A 13,947-nucleotide genomic window follows, 5' to 3' on the forward strand; every position below is an offset into this window, starting at 1 on the left:
AAATAAATAAATAAAATCTTAAAAAAAAAAAAAGAAGAAGAAGAGCCTGTTTCTTTGGGGGCACCTGGGTGGCTCAGTCCGTTGAGCGCCCCACTCTTGGTTCCAGCTCAGGTCATGATCGCACAGGTCCTGAGATAGAGCCCCCTGTCGGGCTCCCTGCTGAGCAAGAATCCCTCCCTCTGCTCCTCCCCCGACTTGGGCCTGTGCACTCTCTTTCTCTCAAATAAATAAATCTTTTTTAAAAAAGAGTCTTTCTAGGGCGCCTGGGTGGCTCAGTTGGTTGAGCGACTGCCTTCGGCTCAGGTCATGATCCTGGAGTCCCAGGATCGAGTCCCGCATCGGGCTCCCTGCTCAGCAGGGAGTCTGCTTCTCCCTCTGACCCTCCCCCCTTTCATGTGCTCTCTCTCTCTCTCATTCTCTCTCTCAAATAAATAAAATCTTTAAAAAAAAAAAAAAAAAGAGTCTTTCTTTGTCTTTCTCTCACACTCTTTTTTCTCTTTGCTTTTTTTGTTTTGTTTCCTAAATTTCACATATGTATGAAATCATATGGCATTTGTCTTTCTCTGACTTGTTTCACTTAGCATTATATTCTCTAGCTCCACCCATGTCGTTGCAAATGGTTGAGCAACGTTATTAAGTGAAAAAAGAAAGGTGCAGAATAATGTGTATGATTTGCTACTGTTTGTTTTAAAAAGGCAAAATCCAAACATACATATTTGATTACATATACATAATACGTCCTTGAATGTATTCAGAAGAAACAAGTAGCTTTGGTTGCCTCCAGGGAGAGGAACTGGGTGGCTGGGGAACAGAGGTGGGAGGAAACCCTTGCACTAATCAGATGCCTTTTTTTTTTCAAGATTTTATTTATTTATTTGACACAGAGAGAAAGAGAGCACACAAGCGGAGGGAGCAGCAGAGGGAGAAGCGGGCTCCCTGCTGAGCAAGGACCCTGATGTGGGTCTCAGTCCCAGGGTCCTGGGATCATGACCTGAGCTGAAGGCAGACACCCGACCAACTGAGCCACCCAGGCACCCCTAATCAGATGCCTTTTTGACCCTTTTGCATATTGAATCAAATGAGTTACCTGTCCCAGAATGACTACATTACCTTTGTAAAGAATCACACACGACTGTAAAAAATCAAATAGTGTAAAAAGTTTTCTGGAAAATTCTAAGGTACATATCTGGTTGAGGACCACAACCACTAGATTGAATAAATGGGTATTAAACACTTCTTGTATGCCAAGCCCCATGCTAGGCAGCTATGATGCAAAATTCCTGGCCTAATCCAGAATGTCTAGAGATGAGGGTTTGGGATTTATTCTCCCCATACTCTAGGATCTGTAAAACAGACTGTGACCTCTTGCACAGTACCGAATCCATCTAAAGCACCATGGAGATCCCTGAACTCCCATGTAATACCTCCCCACCGGCTGCTACCGGGCCTCTTGCCTCCCTGCCCTTTCTGAAATGAGCCCAGCTTCCCCGTCCCTGTAGGCTCAGGGCAAACTCTAAACTCCAGTTGGTCCTTCAAAGATACTAATAATCCCTGGGGGCTTCGATTTGCTGCAGCCCAAAGCTCTCACTTCTGCTAGAATGACCTGAATCCCACTTCCTTTGGTTAAACAGAGGTCAGGAATCAGCCACCTCCCACAGCCAGCTGCCTGCCAGGCCTAATTCTATCATTCCTTCTTTTTTTTTTTGTCCCTCCTTCCTTCCTTTTTTTTTTTTTCAAATTTATGGTCATCTGATGTTTCTTTTTTTATTGTCTTTTCTAATAGTTAAAATACAATCAATATGTAACAGCTTTAGAAACTGTATGTTCTTTCAACTTGCACTGTACCATTATTAGCTTCAATTCACTTTGATTTTTAACTCTATCGTGGAAAATTTTGAACACATATAAAAGTAGGAGCAGTATAACAGCCCCCCATATCCATGTAACCATTACCCACATATGACTAATCTAGTTTCCACTATACCCCAGGCCTCCCCTCCTCCAACCGCTATTGTATTATTTTAAAGCAAATCCCAGACATCATAAAATTTCATTTATAATATTCTTCAGGATAGGGGCACCTGCGTGGCTCAGTTGGTTAAGCGTCTGCCTTCTGCTCAGGTCATGATCTCGGGGTCCTGGGATGGAGCCCTGAGTCAGGCTCCCTGCTCAGCAGGGAGTCTGCTTCTCCCTCTCTCTCTGCCCCTACACCCCCTTCATGCTTTCCCTCTCTCTCTCAAATCAATAAATAAAATCTTAAAAATATATATATCTTCAGGATATACCTCTAAGACCTAAGGAATTTTTTTAACATGACCACAGACATTGGTCACATCTAAATAAATGATGGTAATTCCTTAATATCACCTGATACATAGTCCATGTTCAAATTTCTCGGATTATGTCCTAAATGTCTCTGTATCATTGGTTTGTTGAAATCGGAACCCAAACCAAGTTCACACATTGCATTTGGTTGTTGAAATAGGGAGCTTCTGACATGGCTCCAAATGATCCTCACCTGCTGGTCTTCCCTGCCCCTTGATGTAGGCTGGACCTAGTGACTCGCTTGTATAATGACTAGAATTGGCAAAAGTGATGGGACCACACTTCCAAGATAGGGCTACGAAAGACTGTGACTTCCATCTTGGCACTCTTCTCCGGCTCTTCTCTGCTTCTCTGATAAAGCAAGACATCATGCTGTGAGCTGCCCCACCGAGAGGTCCACGTGGCAAGAACTGAGAGCAGCCTCCCGCTAAAAGCCGGGAAAGGACTGAAGCCCCCAGACCCACCACCCTTGAGGAACCAATTCCTGCCAACACCACCTACGTGAACTTGGAAGCAGCTACCTGTGCCCCTCAAGATGACTGCAGCCCTGACATTGTTTGATGGCTTGTGAGAGCCTCTCAGCCCAGGTCCCTGACCCACCAAAATGGAGATCATGAATGTTATTTTAAATTACAAGGTTCTGGGGTAACTGGTTACACGGCAGTAGATAACTAATCCTGTTGTTCTGTCTCCTGAATCTCTAATCTACACCAGTTTGCCTACCTCTTGTGGTCTTTTTCTTGCCAGGCCTGGTCCTGTTTGGAAGACACAGTTATGAGTATTAATCAGTGTCCCTCAAAGTGAGACCCAGACTCCCCCGGGAGATGGGGTAGCAGTTGGCTCCCATACAAAAATGCAGATGCCCAGGCTCCTTGAAACTTCCTGAATCTCCGAGTGGGGACCAGGCATCTATACCTCTAAGAGCATCCTGGGGGATTCTTTTGTCCACTGAAGGCTGGAAGCCGACAGAGCTGGTTTGGAGGCTTGGCTTTCACCCTCTCTGTGGAGCATTGCGTAACCTCACCTCTCTGAACCTCTGTCTTCTGTTCTGCAGGAGAGGATTCTCACAACATTTACTCTGTAGGATGGTGTGCCTAGCTTTTCCCTCTCCTACTCTCGATTCATGGTTTTGCCCTCATTGTGAGAAAGAAAGCGATTAGGTTATAGGTAGAGTGGGGGACTTGGGCCTAGAGGTATTCTCACACGCAGCCTCACACACTCAAGTGTTCCTGCTAAGCACGGACACACTCAAGTCCTTGCACAGGAGAGCCAACTTGGTTTTTCAGTTTGCCAAAGGTTTCTTCTGTGTGCTAAGGCAACTTAAACTATTTGTAGGAAAATCAGCCCAACTGCATATGAACTGTTGAAGACTTAAGAAATTCTGGGGAGGGGCGCCTGAGTGGCTCACTTGGTTAGGTGACTGCCTTCGGCTCAGGTCATGATCCCGGCGTTCTAGGATCGAGTCCCGCATAGGGCTCCCTGCTCAGCGAGGAGCCTGCTTCTCCCTCTGACCCTCTCCCCCTCTCATGTACTCTCTCTCTCTCTCTCATTCTCGCTCTCTCAAATAAATAAATAAATCTTTAAAAAAAAAAAAAAAAAGACATTCTGGGGAGTCCAGAATGTTAAACACCCTTTTTTGAACTCTTTCTGCAAATTGCTACTGAGTCTATGTCATTCAATTACTCTCCATTTTTATGCCAAATATTTCACACGGTCCTTGTTTTAGTTCTCTATTGTTTCCTAAATTTAGTCACCTCCAAACAACAATCTTGTGATATCTCATGGTTTCTGCGGGTCAGGATCGAGTCAGGGCATAATAGAAATGGCTTGGGTCTGTTCCATCGCATCGGGCGTCTCAGCGAGAGAAAGCAAGGGTGCTGGAAGCATCCGAAGGTTCATTCCCTCACATGTGTGGCTACTGATGCTGGCCGCTGGTTGACGGTCTAGCCAAAGGCTCTCAGCCCCAACACCTACCTGTGGCCTTTTATGTGGCCTGGGCTTCCTCACAACATGGGGCCTGGGTTTTCAGGGCAAGTGTCCAGAGAGACACTTCTCATGACCTAGCCTCAGAAGCCATACAACATCACTCCTGCCTCATCCTGGTTGTTACTAGTGAGTCACTCGAACAAGCCCACATTCGAGGGCAGAAGTCAGCCTCCTCCTTTCAGAGTGAGGCATGTCAAAGAATTTATGGACATATTTTTAAATCATCTTTTTACGAATGAAAATATCAGTGGAAGCATAACCCATCAGAGTTTCTGTATTGTGAGACAGTCCATGTCAGTTATTAGGAGCAATATTTGGATGTACTTATAGTAAAAAAAGAGAGAGGGCGCCTGGGTGGCTCAGTCGTTAAGCGTCTGCCTTTGGCTCAGGTCATGATCCCAGGGTCCTGGGATCGAGTCCCACATCGGGCTCCCTGCTCAGCGGGAAGCCTGCATCTCCCACTCCCCCTGCTTGCATTCTCTCTCTCTCTCTGTCGAAAAATAAAAAATAAAAAAATAATTAAAAAAAAGAGAGAGAGAGGGATGTACTTAAATTTATCAACTTTTTACTTTTTACTTTATGGGTGTTGTGTCTTATGACTTGATTTAGAAGGCTTTCTCTTGGCCCAAGCTTTTCTCTTATTTTTTTCTTCCAGTTTTAAGATACAATTGACATGTAACACTGTACAAATTTAAGGTGTAGAGCATAAATACTTGACATATATATATATATATATATTTTAAGATTTTATTTATTTATTTTAGAGAGAGAAAGAGTGAGCATGCAGGGGGAGGAGCAGAGGGAGAAGGAGAAAGAGAATCTCAAGCAGACTCTGAGTGGAGCCCAGAGCCTGACATGGGGCTCCATTTCATGACCCTGAGATCATGACCTGAGCAGAAACCAAAAGTCAGATGCTTAACCAACTGAGCTACCCAGTTGCCCAGTATATATATACCTTATATATATATATAATCTTTATATATATATATATACATATATGTATATATATAAAGATTTCATTTATTAATTTGAGAGAGTGAGTGAGAGAGAGAGCACAACCCAGAGAGGGACAGAGGGAGAGGGAGAAGCAGACACCCCTGCTGAGCAGGGAGCCCCATGAGGGGCTCAATCCTAGGACCCTGGGATCACTGCATGAGCCTAACGCAGACGCTTAACTGACGGAGCCACCCAGGTGCATATATATATATATATATATATATATATATATATATATAAAATGATTACCACCAAAAGTTTAGTTAACATCCATCACCTCATGTGGTCACACAAAAATGTTTTTACCTGTGATGAGAACTTTTAGGATTTATTCTCTCAGCAACTTTCCAATATATCACACAGCAGTGTTAACTATCATCATCATGTCTTATATCCTCACTACTTATTTATCTTATAACCAGAGTTTAGACCTTTCGACCATCTTCACACAATTCCTCCACACCCCCAACTCCTACTTCGCAACACAAATCTTTTTTTTTTTTTTTAAGATTTTATTTATTTGAGAGAGAATGAAAGAGAGAGAGCATGAGGTGGGGAGGATCAGAGGGAGAAGCAGACTCGCTGCTGAGCAGGGACCCCGATGCGGGGCTCGATCCCGGGACTCCAGGATCATGACCTGAGCCGAAGGCAGTCGCTTAACCAACTGAGCCACCCAGGTGCCCCTCGCAACACAAATCTGATCTCTTTTTCTATGAGTTCATTTTTTTGAGATTTCACAAATAAATTAGATCATACAGTTTTGTCTTTCTTGGTCTGACTTATTTCACTTAGCATAATGCCCTTAGAGTCCATCCATGTTGTTGCAAATATCAGGATTTCCTTCTTTTTTATGGTTGAATAGTATCCCATTGTATGTCCATACTACATTTTCTTTATCCGCTCATCTGTCATGGACGCTTAGGTTGTTGCCTTGTCTTGGCTATTGTAATTAACACTCAAGCCCAAGCTTTTAAAATATTCTTCTATATTTTTGCTTAGTGATTTCAGAGATCTCTTTCACATGGAAATCTTTAATCTATCATTTATTTCTTCCTAATGGTATTAGAAAGGGATCTGCCTCAGGTTAGGTTTCCCCAGGAACAGCCTGAGATGGGCTCGACCAACTGGGACAAGGTTCTCAGAAGAAGAAGAATGAGGTCATCAGATAGGGCAGGGAGGAAATGGGAGCAAGAAGGTGGTCTTGGCTGCGGACTAGCTTTGGTTTAATCCTAGAGAAAGCTCTGGAACCCAAACTGTACTACCAGGTTAGTAGTAAGGCCTTTCTTACATCTGTGCCAGTCTGCCATTGGCCAGGGTCAGCCAGGAGGAGGGGTGCTGGGCAGTTCTCCAGAGACAGGGCGGGGGGGGGCAGCTGGGTGATGGGTGTACGATTGTAAAGGGATCTGGTGGGGCCCCAAGAGCGTGCGCTACGGTTCACCTTTGCACTGCTCAGATCTACTTGCTTTCCCCCTGAAGTTCACTCCATCCAGGTACAGCTTCTCCAGGATTCTGATGGGTCACAATTTCTAGGTAAACTTAGAAGAGGAGAATTAGTTCTAGAGCCTCCCCTGAAAGTCATCATCTCCTTCCTCTGCCACTCACTCATTTTAGCCCTCCCTTCCCTTCTACTCCTGACTTCAGCTGGTATTTCTGCTGGTCTCGATAGCCTACCTGGTGGGTTGACCCTGGCCCTCAACCCTGAAGGGGCGAGTCCCTAGTTACCATGCCCTATCAAGCCATGATACAAATCAGACTCATCATGGCTATCTGGAGATGTCCCAGGGGATGACCTGAGTGCTAAACATCTTCCTGCTGACCGCATTGCATAGCAGCGGTCTTACCTCCTGGTGATGACCAAGGTCTGTTAACCCTGCCAGTAGGACAAGTCCTTTCTTTGACTGCTGGTCTGTTGGCACAAGGAGACCAAAGTGACCAGGCGGCAGGCGTAGCTCAAAATTCACTGGGACTCTCGCATGGCTCCTGGCAGAAGTGTTCCTCCCCACTCTGGGAATTAGGATCTCTAGATGCACAGGGCCTGAAGCTAGGGGGCTGGCAGCACAAATTCCCCAAGGAGGTTACTGGAAGTGATGGTAAGCAGGGCCACTCCTGCTTCCAATCCTAGGTTTCCAGACTCATATACCTATGCTCTGGGGCACAGCCCCATAAAACAGCCATTGGCTTAAGGTATATATTGCATCCTAAAAAATAGTGCTGGGTCCTCTTCATGCTGGCATTCGAGCTGCACCTTCCAGAGACTTCCTTTACCCTAAGAGGCCGGCAGCTTCCGGATGGTACAGCAAATGGCAGTGTGTCCATCACCACGCTTCCTTTGCTGTAAATGGGTCCCTTGGTCAGAGGGAGAAGGAGGCAGCTGTGGGTCATCAGTCACCAGCAGTCACATCAGCCAGGAGCTAGGTGCCCTGCTAGTCAAAGGGATCTGAGTGGGACACCGGCTGCGTGCATTACAGGATCCCATTCAAATTTTTCCATATAATTTTCCAGCTATCCTAATGCCTTTTATTTTATTTTAAAGATTTATTTACTTATTTGAGAGAGAGAGAGCATGAGATGAAGGGGCAGAGGGAGAGGGAATTTCAAGCAGACTCCTCACTGAGCGCAGAGCCCGACGTGGGGCTCGATCTCACAACACTGAGATCAGGACCTGAGCCGAAACCAGGAGGCAGACGCTTAACTGACTGCGCCACCCCGGCGCCCTGCCTTTTATTTTAATAGTTTATCCTTATCCTCCCTCATTTTAAATGACCTTTTTATCATATCCTAAATTGCTATGTATCCATGGGTGTATTCCTGGTCTTGCTATTCTGTTCCATTAACCTACTTGTCCCGTTCTGTATCTCCGTCACACAATGTTTCATATAGTAGAGCTTCGGAGTAGTTTTTCTTATTTGGTAGAGTCTGCTCATCTGATTAGACTCTGTTTATGTGTTACTTCTCTGGGAAGTTCAGGTCGCAGAGTGAGAATTCAGTGGGTAACTGCTGAGCCGAGGGACAGCCTTGCCGGTTCTAACTCCGCTTTCTCCCAGTTTTAACCCAACCCCTAGTTCCCCACCAGACTCTGCTCCTAGGACAGGGCTTGTACACCTCTTCCTCGGGCCCTCTTCCTCCCGTCGAGGGCAGCTCAGGAAGCAGACGCAACGCTTGGCTGGGTTCCAGAGGTGGCCAAGGGCTGAGTTGGGCCTGGATTAGGACATACGGGCAGACCACTGGCGGGTCTGTGAGTCTCACTTGGTCATCGTGGTGTCCAACCAGCTTGGGACAGACGGTGGTGCAGATAATGGGACAAGAAAGGAGCTTCGTCTGGGGATAGCAGGGAACAGCTCAGACATTGGAGCCAGTCCTGCGTTCAGGGCCTCTACAACTCACTCTCTGTGTGATCCTCGTAAGTCACCGAACCTCTCCAAACCTCATTAGTAATCATAAAACCCATTTCCCAGAGTTGTTACAAGGATTAAATGAAATAACATCTGCATATAAAGTGACTGGTAGTACAAAAGAGGCTAAAAAATGTGATTCTTTTCCTTCTTATCTTCTCATCTCATTCCTTCTTACATCTCATCTGCAAAATGGGGATGCCAGGCCCTTGTCAGATAACCCTGAAGGGAAACCAGGGCAACAGGAGCTCGGGGAAGGCCCCAGGAGCCGGAAAGTGTCAAGCCCCAGAAACTAGAAGTGATGATAACAATGAAGAACCCTGGCTCTGGAGCTGGGGTTCAAATCCTAGCACGGTTCCCTGCCAGCCGCGTGACCCCGAAGTGATCACTTAACCTTGCTGTGCCTCAATCTCTTCATCTGTGGAATGGGAAGACAATACTATCCACTCCATGGGGTTCTGTAAAGGAAGCGTGAGATATTGTACAGAAGAGCTTAGAACAACCCCAGGCCAAACCCTCACTGCCCCTTTGGCCTGCCGCCCCCTTAGGATGAGGCACTCACATAGGTGTTCTGCTCAGCCGACCAACCTCCTTGGCTTGGCTTTGCAGAGCGTCCGGCTGGAACCATGGTACTCCTGCCTTCCTTCACCTGACACTCACTGAGGTGTCACCCTTGTACCGGGCCCGGTGCTGGGGCTGCAGAGCTGAGAAGTCCCTGCCTCCTGTCACACTGGGAAGAAAGACTGGGAGACCGAGAACGACAACGTAGGATGATCAATAAATGGACAGGGGAACCTGGGGACCTGTGGGAGCCCCGAGGGGGCAGAGGAGACAAGGAAAGCTTCCCAGAGGAGGTAAAACCCCGAGTTGAAGGTTAAAATATGAGAAGGATTGTGTTGGGTGAAGGGGGGGCAGGAGAGCTTTCTATGCAGGGAGAGTTACCTGAGGAAGGCCTAGTGTTGAGCAGGCCTGTAAGTGGGTTGTGGGCCTCAGGTAGAAGGTGGGGAAAAGCAAGAAGTGAATTGCAAGGCTGCACGGGGACTGGGGGATTGCAGGCCTCAGAGGGCAGGCTGCAGAGTTAGGACTGTATCCTGAGGGCACTGGGGAGTCAAGGAAGATGTGGAGATGGTGGTAGAGTGCAAGATGAGTCTTGCTCTTCCCCACCTGTCACATCTCACCAACCACCAGTGTCTTTGCCCTCTCTGCCGGCCTTGTCTGTTCCTGAAACCTCTCATGCATGCTCCCACCTCAGGGCCTTTGTACTTGCTATTCCCTTTGCCTGGAGAGGGAGGGGTGAAGATTTGTAGTGGGGGGGATGGGGTTGGGCTTAATACCGGGGGTCAGGGTGAGGATCTGGCTTGGAGTTCCCATTTGTTTGTTCTGAATGGGCCTCATTATGTGACCTGCTGGATGACACTGAGGTCATGCTTCAGTGTCCTGAGGGAAGGACAGGATAGATCTCTTGAAAGCATATGTATGGCAGGTGGGGATTGGCCTCCAAGCCTGGGGTCATGTGGCATCAAGGCTTTTGCCATTGGTTGGAGGCTTTCTGTGCCATTGGGGTAACCCTTGAGGGACCTAGGAGGGTCCTCATAGCAGGGATCAAGGCACCTGGTGGGTAGGGTGGTGGGAAGTATTACCCAGTTTCCACATGAGGAAACAAACTGAGGCTCAGAGAGGTTGGGGGGTTCGCTCCAGCTAGCGACGGACAAAGGCAGGACTCACACCCGAGTCTGCTCCTGAGTTGGGGGGTCCCCAGGCATCAGCTTCTGGTGAGACTAAAACAGTGATGGAGACAGATGGGCTGCAAGGTGGGGATGGTCAGGGTGGCAGAGTTGATGACCTTTGCCAAGAGAGATGCCTTGTGATAAAGCTGGGCCTGGGCTAGGGGCCAGTTCCTCCAGCTGTGAAGGGCACCTAGGGGTTGACAGAGAGAGAAAGAGAAGCCCCCGAGAGAAGTAGGAGGTGGTGGGGTTGGGTGAGGGTGAGCCTGGCCTCTGGGGTGAGGCCCAGCCCCACGTCCACCATCCACCTGTGAATAGCACCAGATCGAGTATCTGCCTCCCTCTTCCCCTCCTCCCCTCCTGCCCTCCTCCTCCTCCTCCACCTCCCCCTTCACTACCTGGCCCTGCCTACGCCTCAGTGCACCCACTCAAAGGGCCTAGTCTAATCCCCTGACATCACCGCTGCCCAGCACAGGCCCTTTCTGGCAGCCCTGGCAGCCCCCCGCCTCGGAGATCCAATTTAGGATCCCCCACCTCAGAGCCCAACTTTCCTTCAACCTTCTCCCTCCTTCAGCTCACAGTTCAGATCAGAGACACCCCAGACCTGGTCCCAAGCTGGGAGGTGGGAGTCTAGGATCTGTTCTAGCCTTACTGTGTGACCCCAGGTAAGTAGCTGTCCCTCTCTGGGCCTCAGGCTCCTTATTAATTGCCATCCCCCCCCAACCAGGTAATCATATCAACCTATTTTGGCTTCTTCTCAGCACTTTGTTGCTTCAGGAAATTTCGTTTTTATCAGTTCACACATTTGTTGTTGGTCTTCCCCTCTGGACTGGGCACCCCTGTGAGACAGGGACAGGACCCATCTTATTATTCACCCTGGTACCAGCCCACAGTAGAGGTCCCATCAAATCTGCTGACTGAATGTAGACATGGGTGAAGGAGTGAACGGATGTATCTCCCGCCTTTGCAGGAAGGCTGTGGGCCTTTTTTCTCCACACCAGGGAGGAAGGTAGAGCAGTCTTCCATCCCCCAACTGGATAAGAGCAGGGTGGGGGTCTGACTGAGCACTCTGACCCAGTGGGTGGGCAGGGGCTGAGAACTGGACAATGCTCCCTTATGGAGAGACTGGGGACGTTGTGAAGAAGGACCAGAACTCAGCTACCCCCTCGGGCCGCGAGGCTTCCCCAGCTGGAAAGGGCCTTAGGTCTGTGTCCGTGTGTCTGTACGGTGCTGTGTCTGGGCAGAGGGCAGCCCCTGGCCCAAGATCTTCCAGGACAGCAGAGGCTAAAACATGGCTCGATCTCAGGAGTCCTGCCCTCCAGCTGCACCTGTGTGTGTGTGTGTCCACCCACGTATGTACCTGTCTGCGCCACATGATCCCAGGGTCCTGGGATGGAGCCCTGCGTCGGGCTCCCTGCTCGGCGGGAAGCCTGCTTCTCCCTCTCCCCCTCCCCCTGCTTGTGTTCCCTCTCTCACTGTGATTCTCTCTGTCAAATAAATAAATAAAATCTTTAAAAAAAAAACAAAAACCCTGCCCTCATGGAGCTGATGCTCTCGTGACGTGGCCTCCGTGTCTACGGAACCACACGCACCCTGCCGGGCCTACACATGCTACGGAAGGAGGGTGCAAACGTGTCCACGCGGGTACATGCAGACCTGTGCGCACAGAGCCACACCCGTGATCCCTCTGTTATCATGACCCGAGCCGAAGGCAGAGGCTTGACGACTGAGCCACCCAGGCGCCCCGAGGGCAGGGAATTTTGTCTGACTTGTTCTTTGTTCTATCCCAGCACCTGGAACAGGGACCAGCACACAGTAGCTGTCGATACTATTTAAATGAATGAATGTGAGTGCGCTCACGTGTCTGGTGTGGGCCCATGTGCCAACGTGTGGTGTGTGTGTGTGTAGACGTGCGCACGCTCCTGTGTCTAAGCGTGTACCTCGGCGTGGGTGATGTTGCTCACATGCCACCACTCCCACCCCTTTTCCAAACTCCTCGGAAGCCAGGGCCCAAGGCCTGGGTCCCAGCGGGGCGGAGCAGGAGGCGGCCTCCTCACGAGAAACTGGATCCCCGGACGTGCGGAGCAGCAGGGAGCAGGGCGGCCCCTTTGTCCCCCGATAATCCCCTCCCGCCTTTGACCCCTCCCTCCCAGCAACCAGGGTTTAAGGTCGAGTTTGGGGACTGTAGGGGACTAGGGTGTCACCTCAGTGTCCCCTTCCCTGCCTGTCCCTTGCTTCTGGGGCTTCTGCACCTGTGCCCCCCACACCCGCCCTAGGGTGTGACTCCTTCCCTCCCTCTTGGGCGGCCTCAGTGCTCAGCCCAGGTATAAAGCCACCTGAGCGGCAGGAGGACAGGTGCCCCAGAAAAACCCAGAGACTGGAGAGAGGAAGGAGCCAAGGAGAGAGCATGAGCTATCCGCTAGGTGAGTGTGGGGGGCGGATGGAGTGCCAGGGCCTAGAGACCAGGAGGGGAGGGGTACTCTCTGGGCTCTCTGGCCCTTAGGACTCAGGTACCTGGCTGTCTTTGCTTGCTAGGAACCTCCAAATCCTTACACACAGAAGGCTTCGTTCATCACTCATTCATTCATTCAAGAAGAATTACTGAGTGCCTATTATGTGCTAGGTAGTTTTCTAAGCATTTGGGGATACAGCAGTGAACAAACAGACAAAAAGCTATGGTCTCATGGAGATTTCATTCTGCAGACAGACGATACACATCATCGTCATAAGTAAGTAAATTATGGGGCGTCTGGGTGGCTCAGTCGGTTAAGCGCCTTCGGCTCAGGTCATGATCTCAGGTCATGATCTCTGACCCTGCTCCCTCTCGTGCTCTCTCTCTCTCCCTCTCTCTGTCTCCCTCTCTCTGTTTATTTGACAGAGAGAGACAAAGCGAGAGAGGGAACACAAGCCGGGGGAGTGGGAGAGGGAGAAGCAGGCTCCCCGCCGAGCAGGGAGCCCGATGTGGGGCTCCATCCCAGGACCCTGGGGTCATGACCTGAGCCGAAGGCAGACGCTTAACGACAGAGCCACCCAGGCGCCCCCAGTAAATAAAATCATTAAAAAAAATAATAAGTACGTAAATTATAATGCCAGTTTGATATAAGGTGAGTGCAGTGAGCCAATTTTTTGAATGAATGAATGAATGAATGAATGGGCCTTCACTTTCAGCCTTCCCTTAAGTTCTGAACTTAGGGAACTCAGGAATGTAGAAAGGGGAACAAAAGAGGCCATCCCAATTTGCCTCTCATCTCCATTGCTTCCCGCTGGTGACCTTAAGCAATTCCCCCCCCCACCCCTCCACCCCCGCTGAGCCTCAGCTGGGACCGTAACTGGGCCTGAGCTGTAAGGGGACAATTCGCAGCATTTACTCAAATTTAAAATGAGCACACCCTCCAATCCAGATATTCCTTCTTTCTCTGTCTTTTTCTTTCTTTCTTTCTTTCTTTCTTTCTTTCTTTCTTTCTTTCTTTCTTTCTTTCTTTCTTTCTTTCTTTCTTCTTTCTTTCTTTCTTTCTTTCTTTCTT

The 13,947-nt window shown here is 48.9% G+C and overlaps 1 protein-coding gene across 1 annotated transcript in view; it reads left to right on the forward strand.

The window, feature by feature from the left end:
- The first annotated feature begins 12,830 nt into the window (after positions 1–12,830).
- Positions 12,831–13,947, forward strand: part of LOC116648613 (cardiotrophin-2) — a 5,234-nt gene continuing 4,117 nt past the window's right edge. The window contains exon 1 of the mRNA XM_032430686.1: positions 12,831–12,846. Coding sequence (XP_032286577.1) covers positions 12,831–12,846 — 16 coding nt within the window. The remainder of the gene's footprint in view (positions 12,847–13,947) is intronic.

This window comes from Phoca vitulina, unplaced genomic scaffold (assembly GCF_004348235.1).
Source record: "Phoca vitulina isolate PV1807 unplaced genomic scaffold, GSC_HSeal_1.0 scaffold45, whole genome shotgun sequence".
NCBI lineage: Eukaryota > Metazoa > Chordata > Mammalia > Carnivora > Phocidae > Phoca > Phoca vitulina.